Here is a 21,515-nt window from a genome sequence, read left to right on the forward strand (position 1 = left end):
CTGATGGGAACTGTATTTTTTTTTTTTTTTTTAAGCAAATATGATCTGACATGGAGGATATCATTTATTCATGTAAGTATAGGGGGGTGTTTTGCAACGTAAAAATGCCGTTTTTGTATAGATTGTTTTAGCCTTGTCCCAAATTTAGCTTAAAATATTTAAATCGATCAACAAATCTAAATTATTGCACGTTCAAATCTATATTGAACAAGGAGGACAATAAACACTAAGGTTTTCACCATTCATTGTGTCAATTTTTTTTTTTGTAAATCTTTAAAACCAGTATTATTATTATAATTAGTGATTTTAAAGTGATTTAAAGTGATTTAAAAATAAGATGAAAATAAAATAAAAAAGACGAACATGTTTAAAGCTTTGTTAGTTTTTAAACTTAATATTGTAAAAAAAAATCTGAAAATATATTACTTTTTTCAAAACAGTTTTCAGATGTGACGTAATTTCCACCGCTACGGACAAGCCCCTTTAAAAATACAGTGCACAGAAAAACAGTGTCGTGAAGAGAAAGCTCAAGATCAATTATGAGAGGATGTGTGAAGAAAACAAAGGAAAAAATAAGGTAATTATCACTTGTGAGCAAAATATTTTTATTGTACGGCATTGCCAAGCAAGCTGTAATTATGAAAATTATGAAAATGTGTAAAGGACACTGACATAAAATGATTTAAAACATCATTAGCAAGACAAATGAATCGGCCATTTTATTGGGAAAAAATGGTTAAATGAGGTAATAAATGAGTGACTTTGTGGTGCTATATTGTTAAACAATATTTATATCGTTTCAAATTAAAAACGACATAATTATCCTGTGATGTGCATGTATGTTCAATGATGGTTTGACAAATAAACTAGTGTGATGGTCAAACAATTGGTTTGAAATACTACCTTTTCCATTTTTGAAGTATCGGGTTGTGTTTAACTGAAACCTTGCTCATAAACCCTGACTTAAACAACTTTGAAAGTCACTGGGGCAAGTTGTCACAAACTATATCAGTGAGCTGTATCTTTGTTCCTGTGCAATAACTATCAAAATGTTCAGTCCCCTTATGTAGTACATTTATTTTTGTCTTTAAAATATCAGTTTATATATACATACAGAGAAATATTCACTGAGGTAAAAACTAGCCACATACAACTACGTCAAGGGTGTAATGTGTTGTACGACCAGGAGGGGGCGCTCAGTAAATATCAATTTCTATATATTCATCGCACGAATTGAATTGATTAACATATTTGCTCTTGTTCGATAGGAGCATCACATTGAAACATAATAATGATTCACTTCAAATAGATTTATAACTTACTGTTTTCTACTCTAATGCGTTTTTCTGTTTCAAGCCAAAAGCTGAAAAATATGCATTGGACATATGCATATGCTAATTTGCATCTCAGGTCCATAGAAAGGCTTTTCTAAGAAAACTACCAATCCTGCTGACCTTAAGTAAAAACTTTTAGCTATATATATAGAGCAGACCGCATGGGGTTGCCCGTTACTGAGGATTTTTACTGACTCAAATGGGGGATTACCTCATTTCCATAACATCATCAGATGAGGGCGTGAGAGACACTCGTGATAAGTAACTCTGCACCTCACTCTGACGTCACCGTATCACTGGGCGATGGGAGAGTGGGTGTGTTTAACGGGGCACTTCATTCATAAATACACAAAGATTTAAAACCCCCAAATTAAAGAGAAGATCGGGGAATCGTTTGCGAGCTTTTTTGTCTCATGGACCACGTGAATTATAGTTAGGTGAGTTCTGTTTGCTTGTCATTCACGCTGCTATTGTTCCCGTGATGAGCGCTCAGTGTCTTAGAATGACATCGTGCTTTATTTTGGGGAATTATGGTAACGTTAGTCTAAAATGCGGAGAATATCTTCAAGCGTTGGCTTTGGAAAAAAGACATGGGTTATCCTGTGTTTTAAACGGTTATCGATTCGAAATAATAGCCCGGACATCACTGGTTTGGAATGATATTTTAATTCATCTATATGGGTTTTGTACTGTTTGTTGACTATGGCAAGCGGGTTGAACATTTATTCATGTAGACTAACTAGTATCTATTTGTATCCTACTAATAGTTTTTTACTAGTAAGTTATCCAAACCTGACTAATCTATAACTATTCAGTCGATCCTAATGCTTATCTCAATAGTACCTATCTATTCCAGCCTTAGTACTTATTGATTCGATTCTTGTATTTAGGCACTAGAATTGATCACTGTTATTACTAGTCATATTTTTTTTTACATTTCATATTTAATGAACACTCAGAATAGCTCAGTTAGCTATAATTTATATTACTAGTACGATTAAAAATGTTAACAGTAACACTAGTGTTTAAAAATACACTATAAGTTGGTGTACGTGATTTCACCAAATGCAACATGTTCCTGGATCAATATCTTTATTGATCCCGGAACGACATTCCAATCAACCAATCAGATTTTGAGGACAGGTTTACAGTTTGTGGCAAGTTTAGGTTTGCAACCAGGGTTAGGTGCTTGTACTTCTACATCCGTGTTATTCACCTATCATTTCACTCTGATTTTAGGGATAAGTTATCGGTTTAGGGGATACAAATATTTTTTTAGGACAACATTTTTGGACATGATCTTATTAGGTCTTATTTGGCAAAATCACGATGACCTGAATAAGTTGTAAAAAAAACTGCAATATAAACTTTTGGTAAAACTTTAGGTAAAGGTAAAACAAGTGCATGATTTGTTATCACAACTTTTATCTTTTGTCAAATCAACCAACATTAATTTTAAGTACTTGTCTGAAAAAAAGAAAAAAAGAAAGAAATTTGTTACCAGTAACAATGGAATATTTACTTATTGTTGTAATAAGTACTGAATGGCTAATCAGTAGTGATGATGAGAAAGATAATTGGTATTGTACTTACTAATTAAAAATAAAATGAGTACCAGTAATATGAAAATACTCATGTACATGAAGATAATGCAGGATTTTTGAATGTGCTACACCTCCGCAGAGTCTTCCAGGCATTACAAGAAGAATCACAGGAGCATATGTTGCAAAACGTTCATGATAGTTAAATAATTATTAGAAACTGTAAAAGATGTTTCTTCAAATAACCTAAAATGTGCTTAATGTGGTGACTAGTTTTATTTAAGCCAAATTATTAACCAAATTAACCTGGCGACTTTGGCTACAAAGGGGTCAAATCGAGTAAAAACGCTCTTTACAGTATATCATACAGCAAAATATTTCATTACAGAGAGAAATGTTGAAAACCAAAGAGATTGAATCTCTGTGAGTGAAATCTGGCAATGACATCTGAAAGAATAGTCCATGAATGGTACTAAATGGGTCTCTCCTGATTCGTTTTAATAATCGTTACTAATAACGCAGTACATTAGACGCGACCAATACGGCAGCATTATGCTTCCGAGACAGAAAATAATGAGCTTGAATTATCTCAGGAATGCCTAATGCTAAAGACTCCAAGAGGGAGAAAGAGAGAGAGAAGCTGTGAAAACAGGTAGGTGGGCAGAAGCTGGATGAGTATGCAGTAGAAGCTCAAGGCTTCGCAGTCCGAGCCGTTAAACACACTGCTATCTCTGCATCTCATGCACACAAACACACGCTGCCTTCAGATAATGGGAGAAAAGGCAGCGTCGCAGCTTTAAAGAAACGAGGACTGCTTGGGAGGTGAGTGTGCAGGAGTGTGAGAGAGGGTTTCTTTGCAGTTTAGGCAGAATCTGCAGTGTTAATGGTGTTAAAGGGAGCATATGCTGCTGGGCCTCAGACTGGGTGGAAAAAAAGAAGATGGGTTATTTGATGGAAAGGGTGACATTGGAATGCAGAAGTATGTGTTTGCAAATACATGAATTGTGAACTAAATATGTTTAAGGAGACTGGGAACTGTATTCTTGTTTAAAAGCGAATCATTCTAAAGAAACCGCCAGGTCAGGGATGCATTTGTTTTATTTTCCTTCTAAAAAGAGAATTCAAATCCGTCTTTAGTGCCATAACGGGCTTCAAAGCAGCTGCCTGACTTCCTGTAATGTCTTTCTCAGGGGGGACACTCTCTCTGGCTTGGACCATGAGCAATGAGTCTGCCATATGGAACCTAACAGAACACCCCACCGTAAGTACTTGCGCTTCTCCTTCCTGTGCTGGTTACTTTCATTACGTCCATTCCCTCTGTTTGCAGAGCTATCTCCAGACATGCGAATCAAAAAATATCCTGTTCTGCATCCGTTGTAATTGGATCCACCGCAAGATCTAAGCAAATTAGCCCTTTGCGAGAGAAGTTTGTGTCAGACCGAATCCATCGCGCCGTCAGACGATAGAGCATCAGAACCCAGAGTTACTGTCAGGAACTTCAATTACCGGCATAAGCAGCATCATTCGATTAGAATAGAGAGGTTTATTCAGGAATAGCAACTAATTCCAGGATGTTCCGGGATTTTTGGACCTTATGTAAGGCCTTAGAGGAATGGTTTCCTCAATGATTAATTTACTCGTTCCAAACTTGCATGACTTACTTTTTTCTAAAAACGAGAACATTTTAAGAATATCCTAGTTGCTCTTTTCCATGCAATTACAATGAATTGGGAATTGAAATGTCAAGCACCATAAACGAATAATGAATGTGGTCTATATGTGACTCATTTTTGTGTATTCATTTAGCAGACATTTTTTTCCAAAGCGACTTAAAAATGAAGCCATACAGTAGCTTTGTGTGAGGAACAGAAAGATGTAGCAGTGTGATTTGTCAATGGATCATTCTTTCGAGTCAGATTTTTTTAATGAGTCAATTCACAAAATTGTTCTTGAAAGTTTCTCCATTTTTGTTCCATGGAAGAAAGAAAGTCATACAATTCGTGATGCACCGAATTATTTTATTTTTTTTACCGAAACACCAAAGCCAAAATTTCGTTTAGCCGAAAAACAAAAATAAAGTTTCGGTAATTCAATTCGGGTAATTGAGTAATTGAACTTGGTTTGCGGTTCAGGATGTCGTGTTTTCAGGTGATAATTTAAGGTGAAGTAAAGTTCTTCGCCAATGAGCCGCCTCTCGTAATTTTGGCCTAACAAATTTTACGTATTGCTACTCCGACATAATTGTGAAGTAGCATCATTTTTGGTTAGCTGTTTTAGCTTATCCACAATGTGTGCATGAAATGCTGAATGGTAGAAACGCTAATTAAACATTGTTGTTTCGATCAGTGATTTTGGTTCTCCAAAACTATTTAGTCCGAAAACAAAATCTTTCGTTTGCCGAAATTTCTATGCATCCAGTGCCGGATGCAAACCACCATGATCCGAACCACCAGGGGGCCCCCTTGCTTTCAAATATGATTTAATGACTACAGCTTAGTGATTAATAGAATTTTAGTTTAGTTTTCGATTTTGGTTTTCAACGATGAAAACACGATGCCACATTCCATTCCTTTCCTTTAAAGGGAAGCGTTGTCTCCCTTCCTACGTAACATCCAAATCAGTCTAATCATGTAATATGACTGTCGTAATATACAGTCTCCTGTGGGACGTGCTCGATACAAAAAAAAAAAAGAGTTAAAAGTGTATTGAGCTGCAAAAGAGACGCTGTTCCCCAGGTGCCTTTCTATGCGCTCTATCCGAGGTCACGGACAACAGGCTAATTTGGGATTCAGGCATGCACTTAAACGGACAAATACAAACAAAAATATGTCAAAATGCCTGTCTTGGCTGGTTTCACTTAAACACAGTCAGTCTTAAGTGAACATAAACAGTTGGGAAAGTAATCGATCTGTGCATTTGGTCTTAAAGTGACAGCAGCCTAATAAACCTGCTGTCTGTGTCATTTAACGGTAATCAAACAACAAAAGAAATCATTCACTGCTCTTCACTGAATAACTTTAGTAACTAACTTCATACTGTGAAGACTGCAGTGATTTTACATTTGATTACTTTATTCAATTGTATTTGTCTTATTGTTTGTAATTTTCTTTTTTATTGTATTAGTGACTGTTTCAACTCACTGTTGTTCGGTGACAGTGAAACTGCTCTGAAAGAACATGCTGGTCTTTAAACAAGTTTGTCTGACCCCTTCTTAAAACTTTATCAGTGCTACTCCATGAAAGAGTTCCCAGGTTTTCCTTTGAGAGCATCCTTCACTTTTTGCCGATCCGGGTTAATGTTGGGGCGCCCCAGTGATAAATAGCCTGCTGACGTACAGAGAAATCAGTCTTCAAAACGCTTTCATTTACAAAATAATAGACCCGACCTGAATAAAGTCTTCCCTGATCTTCAACTGAACAATGCCTTCTGGGTAATTAGGATATTGTGCTCCACCAATTGAAACTGTATAATGTAAGAGTAATTGTAAGGTGTTACATATATGAGCCAAAGACTTGTTCAGGCCTTGTTCTTATGCTCTTATTTAGCATTCTTTCCATTGAACACCTCTTCACACACATGAACGAAGATGACAATTAAGAAGGCGGCAGGGCGAAGGGTGCTGTATGCCATTGTGCTTTGATGTCTTTGAGGAAGAAACCTTCTGTCTCTTCCATTCTTGTCTCCGTGGCTGTTGTCACCTCTAGATCTTTCTAAACTCGTCTTTGGCAAACACTGTACTTAACATCTCAACTCAGACACAAAAGCCCCCACACCTGAAGGCCCTCCTCTCCAGACACTGGGCTTTATGTAATCTAGCTAAAAATAAAGGTTCTTTATTGGCATATTGTTCCATGAAGAACCTTTTAACATCCACCTAACTTTCCATTGGACAAAAGGTTCTTTATAGAAGAAAAAGGTCCTTTAGATTATTAAAATATCCTATTAAAAAACTTCTCTGAAAGGTTATTCGAGGAACCAAAATGATTCTTCTATGGCATTGCTGCGAAAACCCCCTTTTGGAATCTATTTTTAAAGAATGTTTTGGAAAATGTTTTGCTTTAATGCCAAAAATGTCTCTGGTTTATGTGTATGTCATAAAATTGTAACCTTTTTTTAGGTTATGACTATGAGACCTGAAAAAGTTGGACAACGTAATTGGAGAAACCTATATAATGTGAAAATTGAAGTCATGCGGTTGTACTCGGAGAAGGAATTTCATCTTTGACTTGTTTGTTTCTTTCTCTGGTGTTTGCCTAGGACGTCCCGTTGTCGTCAGGGACACAGAATGGCTATGTCCTCCTGCTGGTCCTCTTGTCCATTTTTGTCGGGGGGACACTGGTCCTGCTCTCTGTCGTTCTGATTGTCTGTCGTCGATGTTGTGAAGGGGACAGACGCCATGCGTGGTAAGACCAATCCAATCAATCAATTTATACATTTGCACGCCCCTAAATCAAAATAATCCTGGATGAACATATCTGTCAACCAATCAGATTTTAGGATTGGGAACTTCATTAATATTCAACCTAACATTTCCCGCTTTGTTCTTCCCCCGGAAAAATGTCATGTGGTGCAACTGCAGTATCTATTTATAGATAGGCTACTAATTAATAAATTACCTTCACATGTGTAGTATTTTATGTTAGTCGTAGTATAGGTGATGTTTTAGTATTATTTATATACTATTAAAGTTTTTATTAATATTTTGAATTAGCTTTTATTTGTATACTTATGAAAATTTTAGCCTAATTTTGTAATGTTTTTTTTGTCATTTTTATTTCTGTTTTTAGTTATTTTAGTACTTCATCTAAAATTGATTTTTTACTTACCTCAGGTTTATTTTTAATTATTTCAAGTTTTTTCAAATTGTTTTAGTTAGCAATAACAACACTGACGACTAGTACAGTAAATGTGCACTTTGTTTATTTTTTTAAATCTCGGTGATATTTCTATATTTATCTTTTCAGAGCAGCCCTTGTGGATTTTGTAAAATGTACAGATCCATTTTTTATTTAAAACCCTTAAAATGGTTGCAAAATGTATAACAAAAGGATCCATGTTAGCACATTGTATCAATGATTGATAATAAAATTCAGGATTTCTTACGTTCAGAAGTGTATTTAACTTAAAACACGTCATACAAACACTGAAACAATTACAGTTTATACATAAAATAGCATAGATTAAACGAGAATGCTTTCATTATGAATATACGTTATGACAGTCTGCAGATTGAATCATCGTTGCATGATGTTTGCATGTCGCTGCGTATGTGACAATTCTGACAGCTGATGCATATGATTATGTTTGACGCTAAATTATACATCAGAAAGAACCGTAACGCAGAGATTCAACTGGAATAAACAGATCCTCCCATGAAGCCAAGGACGCTCAGTCCCGAAAATGTTTTCAGTGCACATTGGTCACAGCCTGGGTGTATTTGTCAGTGACTGCTGAGAGGTGTAGAGTCTGTCTGCTCTCCAGGCAGCCTGGAGGAGTGCAGGCTCACACAAATGACGAGTATAATGAGATCTCATAGCAGCCATCAGCCACGATAAATCACTCCTGGTGCGGGAGAGAGTGCACTCTAGCCAACACCCACTAATACACACACACACTCGCAGTGTGGGACCGTGCACTGTGGTTAGAGGACTGGAAACTCATTTCCAGTTTCTCATTCCCCACAGTGCCTTATGGCGAATCAAACCGTATATTGTCGTAAAAGCCGGTGTTGTTATTGTCCCTATCATATGGCATTTAGTTAGATGTCAACTCAGGTGAACGTGAATGAGTTATTTTTTTTCTGAATTGTTCACAATTGGGACATTCTCAAAATATTGCAAAAAATCGTTTAAAGACCATATAAAATCATGTTTCGTATTGAAACTGGAAGTTTGGGGAGGAAATCTCAATTGGTTTTAAATTACATCACAGACATGATTTACTATTTTTTTTATCTGGTTGAAGGTGGCATTAGGGGGAGGGACATTTTCATTCCAGCGTTTGATTGGACAAAAATCTGTGTAGTGCAGGATGACATCATCAGTATTTTCACCCTGTTTTTTGGAAGAAAAAGACTACATTTTAAATGTGCGTTTAAGTTTTAACAACTTTCAGGGTTTAAACTAGCGTATAGATTACCTGAATGCTAACTTACATGGACTAAAAGCCACTTTAATTTTATTAACTTTGAGTATTGATTGACAATTACATTTTTAATTAAACATACAATTTATTTTAAAGGTAAATTATTAACTTTTCAATCTGGTGAGGGAATCTCCACATTGACAAAACCAATAAAACAAAATATAAACATTAGTGTTACATTAAATATATTATTATTTACTTTATAATATAATATAATATAATATAATATAATATAATATAATATTAAAGGCCTTTTCAATGCAAAATAAAATAAAACAAAATGTGCGAAACTATAGAATCAAACCATTTCATATAACTGAATTCTAACTTTTTGTAATATAAATAATATATTTAATATAATTAATATATAATATGTATTTAATATATTCATATTAAATATATTATTTAATATAATATAATATTAAAGGGATTTTCAATGCAAAATAAAATAATAAAAAATGTGCAAAGCAATAGAATCAAACTCTAGGAACATGTTTGCACCATATTTTGAGAATGACCCATTTATGCATGCTATGAATGAGATTTACATAAGTTTGAATTTGACTCATTACATGTTTGCATTGAAGGTTCATTGTTTGCCTCAGGGCTAGCGATGACACCGAGAAAAGTAATACCACCTATGTTGAGGAGGCCCAGCCAGTGCATGGTAAGAACTTCACTAATAAAGTTCATGTTTATATTATATGTCAGCCTCCAAGTTAATGCATTTCCATATTTATTTACATACATGCTTCAGGTAAAATGTCAAGGTCAAGTTAAAGCGACATTTATGCAGTCTCACATACATCAACTGAGGGCATTATGTGAAAAACAAATACGTCCTCTGGTCTAATCCGTCTCTCCCCGCACAGAGATTACGATTCGCATTGATGAGTCAGACTGCCTGTCGGCAGCCAGCTCCCACGACATGGAGACAGAGCGTTTCCTTTCCACGGGCACAACCGGCCGCCGGGTCTCCTTCAACGAAGCAGCACTCTTCGATCATAGCAAAAAAACACAGGAGAAAGGTCGAAGGTCAGCCGCCCACTCACTCATGCCGCCCACTCTAGACACACAGAGCAGCTCCTATTCACAACCGCAGCTTTCATTATTCCTTTATGTATGCTTTTTACATTTACATCTGTGCTTGTCAGATGCACTAGCTCTTGATGGATAACATGGGCATTTGTCGACATCAAGATTTGGGGTTAAAAAATGTATGAGAGTGTATAATGGAAAGAAAGTGTATATTTTGTGTAAAAAAAAAAAAAAAAAAAAAATATATATATATATATATTCTCAAATACTCTAATGTATTTGTAATGTCATAAAAATGAATGCATAAGTAATAAAAAAGTAAATGTATATTACAAATGTAAATATTTTATATATATATATATATATATGTATGTGTGTGTGTATATATATATATATATATATATATATATATACACATATACTTTTTTTAGGTATTTCATTTAAGAGTATTTAAAAAAAAACATTTAATTATTTAAATGTTATTTTTAAATATTAAAATAGTTTAATATTTACATTTAATTAATTAGGTCATATCTATATATCACATATATGTATGTGTGTGAATGTTTATTGTTATAATATTGTCATATATTATTAAGTTTGAGATGTACTTCATCTAAAACTATTTAAAAAAACATTTAATTATTTAATACTTATGCATACTTTTATATGATCTCACAAAATAAAGACTTTGAATTTGCATTTTTTTGTCATTTGTCAAATTTCACGTTTGACTTTTAATTACTACAAAAAGTAAAAGGTGTTTAAAATAGTGTATTTATATAATAATATATTTTATAAATAATTGTTTTTTATATCATTCTTTTAGAAAATATGATTCTATGCTTATTCATCTAACAGGAACTATGCATAAATCTAGCACTAAATCTTTAACCATCTAAAAGACATTTTCAGCAAACACTCCCGTGATGTTTGTGATGCAAATCTACAATGAAGTGAAAAACACTAACAGTGTGTGTGATTTTTTCCATCTCCCCTCAGGTACACGCTTACGGAGGGCGACTTCCATCACTTGAAGAACGCGCGGCTCACCCACCTCCACTTCCCTCCACCCGCCCTCCAGATACTCACCATCCACGAGTGTGAGTCATCAGAGAACAGTATTGCCATGACAACGCGCCCCGTCGCTAAATCCAGCCTCTCAATTTTTCAGGTGACAGTCACATTGCTCTGCTAATATATGTCAGTATGATGTCAGTTTAAATCATTAAGGTCATGATGGATTGTCAGTTTGTCAAGTGATATGGTGTGTAAGGAGACGTTTATGCTGTGAGCAATTGATTTATCTATATATTGGGGTCATTAATGTTTTAACATGTTTACTCCTACTTTATCGTAGTCACATGATGATGAAGCGGCATGAGATACAGTAAATCCTACTGTATCCCTCAAATTGTACTTTTTTTTTGTCCTAAGCAGCTCCAGCTTCTTTTAAACACATTTAAAAAAATCTTACTGACTCCAAACTTTTGACAACACTTTAGAGTATTTACATTTCATATATTTCCAAAAATTAAATACAGGTATTTTGGAATTTTATCTCAACGTGTGTAAGAATGGCAGTCCTATTAAATAATGAGGAAAAATAGTTAAAAATAGTAGTAATAGCTGTGGTTATTCATCATGCTGGAAAAAGATAATTGAGAATGTGCATTGTGGGATATAGTACACAGTGTACTCTGTTGTATATAACAATTTTTTGCGAAAGTAGTCGGTTATTTAATTATTGCATGGCATGCATTTAGGAAATTTGCATATAGTACACAGTATTTGCGCAATATGTTCTACAAAAACAGTAAGAGTATATGGTAGTTTGATATTGCGAACAAAGCCATTCCACAAGGAAGCCCCTCCCACAGTCAAATCTCATTGGTCTAAAATTCTGTATAAGAACCATCAAACATAATCTGATTGGCTGTCACATTTTAAAAATTGGTTTAATTATCATTCCACAAGGAAGCCCCTCTCACAGTCAAATCTCAATGGTCCAAAATTCCATATAAGAAACATCAAATATAATCTGATTGGCTGTCGCATTGAAAAATTTGGTTTCATCGTCATTCCATAAGGAAGCACCTCGGCTCCCACAGTCAAATCTCATTGGTCTAAAATTTGGTATAAGCAACATGAAGTATGATCTGATTGGCTGTTGCATTTTAAAAATAGGATTCATTGTCATTCCACAAGGAAGCCCCTCCCACAGTCAAATCTCACTGGTCCAAAATCCTCTATAAGAAGCTTATAATATTTATTCTGATTGGCTGTTGCATTTAAAAATTTGGTTTCATGTTCATTCCACAAGGAAGCCCCTCCCACAGTCAAATCTCATTGTTCCAAAATTCCATATAAGAAACATCAAATATAATCTGATTGGCTGTCGCATTTTAAAATTTGGTTTCATCGTCATTCCATAAGGAAGCACCTCCCACAGTCAAATCTCATTGGTGTAAAATTTGGTATAAGAAACATCAAGTATGATCTGATTGGCTGTCGCATTTTAAAAATAGGATTCATTGTCATTCCACAAGGAAGCCCCTCCCACAGTCAAATCTCATTGGTCCAAAATCCCCTATAAGAAGCTTATAATAAAATATCTGATTGGCTGTTGCATTTTAAAATGTGGTTTCATGGTCATTCCACAAGGAAGCCCCTCCCACAGTCAAATCTCATTGTTCCAAAATTCCATATAAGAAACATCAAATATAATCTGATTGGCTGTCGCATTTTAAAATTTGGTTTCATCGTCATTCCATAAGGAAGCACCTCCCACAGTCAAATCTCATTGGTGTAAAATTTGGTATAAGAAACATCAAGTATGATCTGATTGGCTGTCGCATTTTAAAAATAGGATTCATTGTCATTCCACAAGGAAGCCCCTCCCACAGTCAAATCTCATTGGTCCAAAATCCCCTATAAGAAGCTTATAATATATATTCTGATTGGCTGTTGCATTTTAAAATGTGGTTTCATGGTCATTCCACAAGGAAGCCCCTCCCACAGTCAAATCTCATTGTTCCAAAATTCCATATAAGAAACATCAAATATAATCTGATTGGCTGTCGCATTTTAAAATTTGGTTTCATTGTCATTCCATAAGGAAGCCCCTCCCACAGTCAAATCTCATTGGTATAAAATTTGGTATAAGCAACATGAAGTATGATCTGATTGGCTGTTGCATTTTAAAAATAGGATTCATTGTCATTCCACAAGGAAGCCCCTCCCACAGTCAAATCTCATTGGTCCAAAATTCCTTATAAGAAACATTAAATATAATCTGGTTGGCTGTCATATTAAAAACATCGGTTTTATCGGACCTGATTAGTATATAATGTTAGAATGCTTCTCCAATTAAGTTATTCAGTCTGAAGCTTTTGATAAACATTTTTATACCTGTACTAGACAAGTTTCAAATGACTGCATGATTTTGTTTGTTTAGGTTTGTTTCTCATTACTACCATAAGCAATAACATGCATTGTGTTTGTCCCATGCACAGCCACCAGTATGTTCACTGCCACAGACTGCCCTGATCAGCCGAAGTCTCAGTCCCAGCTCGGCCCTTCCTGGCGACTCTCTCAACTCCACTGTACACACAACGTTCTGTGAGAGTGTTGCGGCGGCCGGTCCTGAGCCCTCCAGTCCATGTCTAGTGAGTCACACACACTAATACACTCACCCATTGACGCATAATAATTAGTGTGCAACCGATATTTTAGAGAGGAGGGCCGATATTAAGCCAGAATATATGATATAATCTCACTATTAAAGGGATAGTTCACTTTGAAATTAATTTTTGGTATGTTTTAGCTTACCTCAAGAGCATCCAAGATGTAGGTGTCTTTTTTTCCGCAGTAGTTTCAATTTTTATATTTTTAGGTCAAACCGTTCTTGTCTGTCAGTCATAATGCAGGTCTATGGTCATTATCTTAAAACACAAGCACAGAGTCCAAATTAAAACAATTCCCCGTCGTCCAAATTAAACAATTCCCCATCGTAAGTACACATTGATGGCCTAAGACACGAAACGAGCGGTTTGTGTGAGAAAACGAACAGTATTTATATCGTTTTTACCACTTATACACAGCCATGTCGAAGTGATCTGATCTGACGTGTACGCAGACTGGTGCATAGATATATACACACTAGATGTCGCCTTAAAGACATTCGTTCCAATGAACTGCCATAGACAAGGCGACATCTAGTGTGTATATACTGTATCTATGCACCAGTCTGCGTACACGTCAGATCAGATCACTTCGACATGGCTGCGTATAAGAGGTAAAAACTATATAAATACTGTTCGTTTTCTCACACAAACCGCTCGTTTCGTGTCTTAGGCCATCAATGTGTACTTACGATGGGGAATTGTTTAATTTGGACGACGGGGAATTGTTTTAATTTGGACTCTGTGCTTGTGTTTTGAGATAATGACCATAGACCTGCATTATGACTGACAGACAAGAACGGTTTGACCTAAAAATATAAAAATTGAAACTACTGCGGAAAAAAAGACACCTACATCTTGGATGCCCTTGAGGTAAGCTAAAACATACCAACAATTTATTTCAAAGTGAACTATCCCTTTAATTAATTTAAAGATAAGTTTTTTTGGTTACACTTTACAATAAGGCTCATTAGTTAACATTAGTTAATGTATTAACTAACATGAACTAACCATGAGCAATCCATTTGTTACTGTATTTGTTAATCTTTTTTTAACGTTAGTTAATAAAAATGCAGCTGTTCATTGTTAGTTCATGTTAGTTCACAGTGCATTAACTAATGTTAACAAGATTTTAATAAAGTATTAGTAAATGTTGAAATTCACATCAACAAAGATTAATAAATGCTGTATACATGCAGTTCATTATTAGTTCTTTCTGCCGTACTTTCTCCGGCAACTAGACCCGTTTTCCTGTTCGGCATAAAGCCTATGGGAGATTTGGACGCTCAGGCATTGATGTTCTCAGTGCTTTTAAAATAAAAGTCCTGCTTCCGACACACAAGTAGTTAAACTTTACGGCCAATGCCGATAATTAATCTCTTATGATTTATATATTGCAATTATGTAATATTGCAAACAAAAACAGATGGAGGTCAGAGGAGTCGTCGGCAGAAGCGCAGGCATCATGGGTAATGGTAGAGAGGGTGCATCGGGCTCAGCCACGGCCCTGTCCTCGTCTGGAGGGGCCCCGCAGGGCCCAATGCTGCAGTTCTTCACCAAGCTCCGCCGACACGCCAGCCTTGAGGGAGCAAGTCCCTATTTCAAGATCAAGAAATGGAAGTTTGACAGCAGCCAAAGAGCTTCAAGTCTAGACATGAGAGGTAAGTGCACTCGGTGTGAATTTCATAATTAATAAACAGACTTTTAATTAAATTTTTTGTGTTTTTAGTGCATTTTATAATGGAATTGCTATATGCTGATTTGTATTAAAAATAAATTCCGACTGTATTTAATGCCAGAGACCCCCATATAGTATTATAATCTCCTTTATAAAGACTGTTTAGACAACCCATGACAAGTAGACAATTTTGAATTTTTTTCTTTGTTGTTTGCACATTGTGTCTACAATAGTTTTAGGTCATTTATGTAATTGACAGTACCGTTCAAAGGTTTGGGGTCAGTACAATTATTAAACGTTTTTGAATCTCTGCTGTGCTCAGCAAGGCTGCATTTATTTGATCCATAATACAGTAAAATGGTAATATTGTGAAATATCATAACAAATTAAAAATACATTTTAAAATGTAAATCAGTCTTCAGTGTCACATGATCCTTCAAAACTGGCTCTATCACATGTTCTTCTTCCCATTTTCTGTTTTGTCTTTATTATACACTCAAAAAAAACAACATAAAGTGGGGCCAAATATTTAGTGGTCTTTTAATGGTCTAACTAGTTTAATCACAAATCACTGGTCAGTAAATTTGCATGAATTTGCATGAATACTGTAGATATAGCTCGGAATAGCCGCATCTTGCAGACAGGTTTTTACAGGAAGAAGAGTCAGTGTTGTTCCACTTCATGTTAACGGCTTCATGCTAACGGTAGTTGAAACAGTGTCTCCCAGTTTGTTTGAGTTTAATATGAGACCAAATATTCACTACAGGGTTCAAATCTGGACTCTGACCAGGTCAAAACATGAAGCTGATGGACTTGTTCTCAAGCCACTTCTTGGTTGTGTTCGCAATTTGGGCTGGAGAATCGTCTTGTTGAAAAGTAAAATCTGATCATTCCTCTTTAGATAACAGCTTTTCAATTGTGGGAAGCAAGCCATTTTGCAATATTCTCCTGTACTCCAAGGCATTAAATGACTGTGAAGCAGCTCGCTAATACAAGCAGCTAAAAAGGCTTCCCGCACAATCCATGCTTCACTGTGGTAGAGGTGCATTTATTATTATATTTCTCAGCAGATCTATGATGACACCGCTCTGGAGCATCACCATGCAACTCGTGTTTCATTGTGATTCATCACTCCACACACAACTTCCCATATTCTGCCAAAAAAAAAAAAAAGAAGCTTTTTAAATAGTGCATTTGCTGAAAGGGATATTTCACCGCTGGAAAGATGAATGTGTATTTAAATTGTGTGAAATTATTTTAGAAGTTGGTGCCTTCTAGACTGAGAAAAGCCAGAAAATTTATTTTTGGCTCATGTGGATGAAAGACAACAACTCCCAGAATGCACTTGCTTCGCTGCCCTACGAGGCCACTCCCAAGCCACGCCTACCGGTTACAGAGGGCAGTATCGGAAGAAATGATACAACTAGGCTACTAGTTGACTCGAAACTGAAAAGACGCCGTTTTATCGTGAGATCCCCCTATGGGCGGGTTGAAAACATGCAGAACGAGCTCCTACTGCTGGCTGTAGTCTCTCGCCTCTGGCCAAAAAAGCCTCAGATGATGCAAAATGATGATTTTTGCGTCATCGGAGGTTTTTTTCCAGACACACAATACAGAAATCTCTCGTCTCAGGGGGACATGAGGGAGGGACGCACAGTCATTCGAAAATACTACCGGGTTTCTACTGATACAAAGCGTAATGCTAATCGGTGAAGTATCCCTTAAAGTTTGGCTAATTTCCTGAACAATAATTTGTGGTTAAGACAAATGAAAAGCTTAAATTTAGTGTTTTTGGGCATGGCCCAAATTTTTTTTTTTTTTATTATTTTTTTTTATACATTGACATGTTAAAAAGCTTTTTAATGCTTGCTGCGCAAGTATGATATTATTCTGCCTAATATTTAAATAATGAGAAAAGCGCATGGTGTAGCTGACGAGACTGAATGAATAAACATGAATGAATAGATTAACTAGAATGCTGTTGTTTGATTATATAAGTATTACTGTAAAAATCGTTCAGTTTATCCTCTCAGGTCTGTCAGCATGAAAGGAAGTGAAAGAACACTGCTGTGGAAAGTACAGACAGTGTTATGAACCTGTGAAGCGATCAGTTTCCTAACCTCAGGGCTTAGATGCAAAGCAATATTGAATGTTTCTGTGCTTTTCATTTAGCCCCTGCATTGTGTATTACCTTGGAAAATGATTGAAGACCTTAATAGAGTTTTAGTGCCTTCATGTAGCATGGAGCAGAGAAACAGGTCGGCTTTATATTCGATAGTAATCTATAGTCTGCTAACACACACACACACACACACACACACACACACACACACACACACACACACACACACACACACACACACACACACACACACACACACACACACACACACACACACACACACACACACACACACACACACACACACACACACACACACACACTATAGAATATTCTCTCAGCCAAGACGGAGCTGCTGTATTTGTGTGCCAAGACTCACACTCAAGCAGATGGCCGGTTGACGCAGGGCTCTTCCATTCCAAATTTCTTCTTTTTTTTTTTTTTTAAAGGAGAGATGGCAAAAAAGAGCATTTCAAACGATCTTTTTTTTTTTTTTATGTGAAACAATAAGGTCATGATTAAAGCAATGCTCTAATAGAATGGATTTCCATTGTAGAGTGCCCTGGTTAACTAATAAGATACATATTATATTGTTAATATGTTAATTATGTTTTTTGAATGCATTACAACTAATGTACTATATTTAGAATACACATAAAAAAGCAATTAGAGGAACATTTTCAATTAAGTATTAAATTATTTTTAAATTAAAGGTATAGCGGAGGATCTTTCCAAATTTTAGATAAGACCCGCCCTCTCCACTTTTTGAAAAGTTTGATTGATTCACCAGAATGATTGACAATTAGGAGGACCAATAGTTTAGACTACCCACCAGGAAGTAAAACATCCTCCGCTATACCTTTAAATAAAAATAATAATTGCATTAAAATAAAAAAAATTTAATTAATTGAACGAATTTAATACAAATTAAAGTGTATTATTAAAATGTATAATTAAAAACAGTTTATAGACAATCCATGTTATATACCAAAATCGAGCCAGACCAAATGCAAGTTTGCTAAAACAATGGCAAAATAAATTTCGGACTGATCTGTGGATGCGTTGAAATATTTGCACTTTTTGCGGCAAGTCTGTATGCAGTCAATGTATTCTAATCAAAACTCATGTCGTTCCAAACCCGTAAGACTTTCTTTCATCTTCTGAACACAAATTAACGTCTTTTTGATGAAATCTGAGAGCTTTCTGTCCCTCCATTGACAGTCTACGCAACTACCACTTTGACGCTTCAAAAAGTTAATAAAGAGAATGTAAAACTAATCCATATGAATTGAGCGGTTTAGTCCGAAATTTTCTGAAGAGACTTGATCACTATATGTTGAACAGATTGAATTTAGGCTTTTATTCATAGAACAAAACCTATAAAGAACCTATATTGTCGAGAGCTGTAGTTTCAACCACGCAACTTTGATGTTTGCGAATGTTCTTTGGAACTATGGTCTCGGGAAACATAGAATCGCTGAACTTTGGTGAAAACGGAACTTGCGACCATTGGCTAATACTAACAAGAAACTATGCAGGTTTTTTTGGTGGATCAATTAATCGTTGACAATAAAACCTGGAATGTGTTGATTTTGATTTCATGTTATCCTTTTAACTTGCTTTGTGAGGCTGTTGACGCAAAATTCATGTCGTCCCTAAAGGCTCCCCCAAACGGAGGCAGTTCCAGCGGCAGCGTGCAGCCAGCGAGAGCATGGACCAAGAGGAGCATGACGCCCATCACATCGACCTCATACAATACATCGCTCGCACCAAGGATGTTACCTACTGCCCCACCCGGCCCAGTCCACGCCTTCTGTCCCCCCCTTTCACACCCCCACCCTCCCTCGGCAGGTATCTTTAATTGCCTCGCCCATGCATTCGCTATAGCAACCATCTGCCACGCCACTCCTCATAAAGCAGACCCCATTCCATGCTGGACTGATCTCAGCTCGCTGATCACACTGCCGTATCATGGCATCATCAGCTTACAGTGCAAAAAGCTTTGCTTTAGAATATGGAAGTTATTTCCTTGAGTGTGGGTAAATTCCACAGGCGTACCTTTTTGGTATTTGTAGCGATTGGTTTGCATATGTTTTGCAAAATGTTCCAGGAAGGTCAATACGCATGGTTTTGTATCGCATTATTAGTATATTTGTTTATATTTGCTTACCTAGTACAACTGACTTTCTTGAATCTGTTGCTGTGCAGTGGTCTCCTCGAATGAACCATCACAGAGTGAGTCACAACCATCTGTGCGTTCATGGAGGCATCTGTTTTAACATCTCTGAATCTGGGCCTGAGAGCTTTTACGGAAAGGAAAAATAAACAAACATAATATATTTGATATACTGTACCATTCAAAACTTTGGAGTCAGTAAATTATTATTTTTAAAGAAATTAATACTTTTATTAAGCAAGGGTGATTAAAGTGATCAACAGTAAAGACATTTACAATGTTAAAAAAGTTTTTGCATCAGTTACCACATAAATATTGAGCTGCACAACAGTTTTTAACATTCATATTAATGAGAAATCTTGAGCAGCACATCAGTAAATTAGAATGATTTCTGAAGGATCATGTGACACTGAAAACTGTAGTAATGAAGCTGAAAATTCAGCTTTGTCAAAGGAATAAAATACATTTTAAAATTAGGGATGCAGCGATATGAAAATTATAGCCGATATCGATAACCGATAATTCTTTATATTTGAAAGCCGATAACCGATACATTGGCCGATAAATCGAAATCCAATTTTTTATATCTTTTTTGAAAGCCTGATTACAAAACAAAAGTCCCCACCATTAAAAGCCACGTCCCAAACACACAATTATAATTTTCTCATTATAATTTTATGTAGCCTATACAGCAGACTTAACTGTACTATTTTTCTTTTATGATTGGAAGTGATTCCAATCATATTTCAAGCAATTTCAAGCAATTTATCCAGTCATATTTCAAGCATCTGAAGTGTCTCAGCTGAGGGAAATAATCAATTATTTATTGGCATTTATATATTGGCCAAATTTTTGGGCCGATAACGATAACATTACAAATTATATCCGATATGATGACTGATGGATCGTGCATCCCTAAATTTAAATAGAAAAAGTTATTTTCAATTGTAATGATACTTCAGAATATTACTGTTTTTACTGTATTTTCGATCAAATAAATGCAGCCTTGGTGATCATAAGATACTTTTTTTTAAAAACTTAAAAAAGTTACATACATTAAAGTTACTTTTGAACAGTTGTGTAGACCCACAGTGACATAAAACATTAATATAGTAGGGATGGTTCACAGTGGTTGACTTTTTGACTAATTTAGTCAGTTAGTTAGGCTGAATAGTTTACCTTAGTTTGGATCTATTTGTTTTTAGATATTTTTAGCAGTGCTACTTTAATTATCGTGCTTTGCGTTTTTATTAATTTACTGTTTTTGGAGCATTGCCATTTTATATATATAATACAATTATATAACAATATAGTATATTTATATCAAAATAAAAGTTAAAATGTCTGAATCTGGGCTCAGGGCTTTAACGGAAAGCTTATTTGACAGATGCACACTGACATGAAACATGCTTTGCTACATTGTGGCATTTTTAAAGAAATACTGACTATATATAGGACTATGAGCTTGTCTGATTTCATATGTGTGCTGTTCTTCAGGTTAGAGGTGGAGGTGATGGTGGAGCCCAGCTGCAGCAGAGCGATGGGTCCCGGGGTGATCGGCCTTACCTCCGAGCCCCCAGATGAGAGTCCTGGAATGGGCTGTCATCAGGAGAGCTTAGAACCTCAGACCTTGTACCGTGATATCTGGACTCTTCGCGCCTCCCTCGAGCGGTATGTCTCGTCTGACCAGAGCAGCAACAATGACAAAGACTCAGTCCGTAGTGACGCAGAAAGCGTGTGCTCTCTAGGGGGTAAGACCGATATGGGAGGGCTGCCTAGGTTCCCCTCGCAGGATATTG

The 21,515-nt window shown here is 36.0% G+C and overlaps 1 protein-coding gene across 1 annotated transcript in view; it reads left to right on the forward strand.

Annotated features, from left to right (window-relative positions):
• Window positions 1–35: 35 nt before the first annotated feature.
• The window catches only part of cbarpb (CACN subunit beta associated regulatory protein b), a 37,128-nt gene continuing 15,648 nt past the window's right edge, over window positions 36–21,515 (forward strand). The window contains exons 1-10 of the mRNA XM_082138164.1: window positions 36–72; window positions 4,066–4,136; window positions 7,133–7,278; window positions 9,625–9,686; window positions 9,892–10,054; window positions 11,060–11,231; window positions 13,573–13,725; window positions 15,167–15,401; window positions 19,202–19,391; window positions 21,214–21,513. Coding sequence (XP_081994290.1) covers window positions 51–72; window positions 4,066–4,136; window positions 7,133–7,278; window positions 9,625–9,686; window positions 9,892–10,054; window positions 11,060–11,231; window positions 13,573–13,725; window positions 15,167–15,401; window positions 19,202–19,391; window positions 21,214–21,513 — 1,514 coding nt within the window. The 5' untranslated portion in view covers window positions 36–50. The remainder of the gene's footprint in view (window positions 73–4,065; window positions 4,137–7,132; window positions 7,279–9,624; window positions 9,687–9,891; window positions 10,055–11,059; window positions 11,232–13,572; window positions 13,726–15,166; window positions 15,402–19,201; window positions 19,392–21,213; window positions 21,514–21,515) is intronic.

Source organism: Leuciscus leuciscus, assembly GCF_965113295.1.
Source record: "Leuciscus leuciscus genome assembly, chromosome: 15".
NCBI lineage: Eukaryota > Metazoa > Chordata > Actinopteri > Cypriniformes > Leuciscidae > Leuciscus > Leuciscus leuciscus.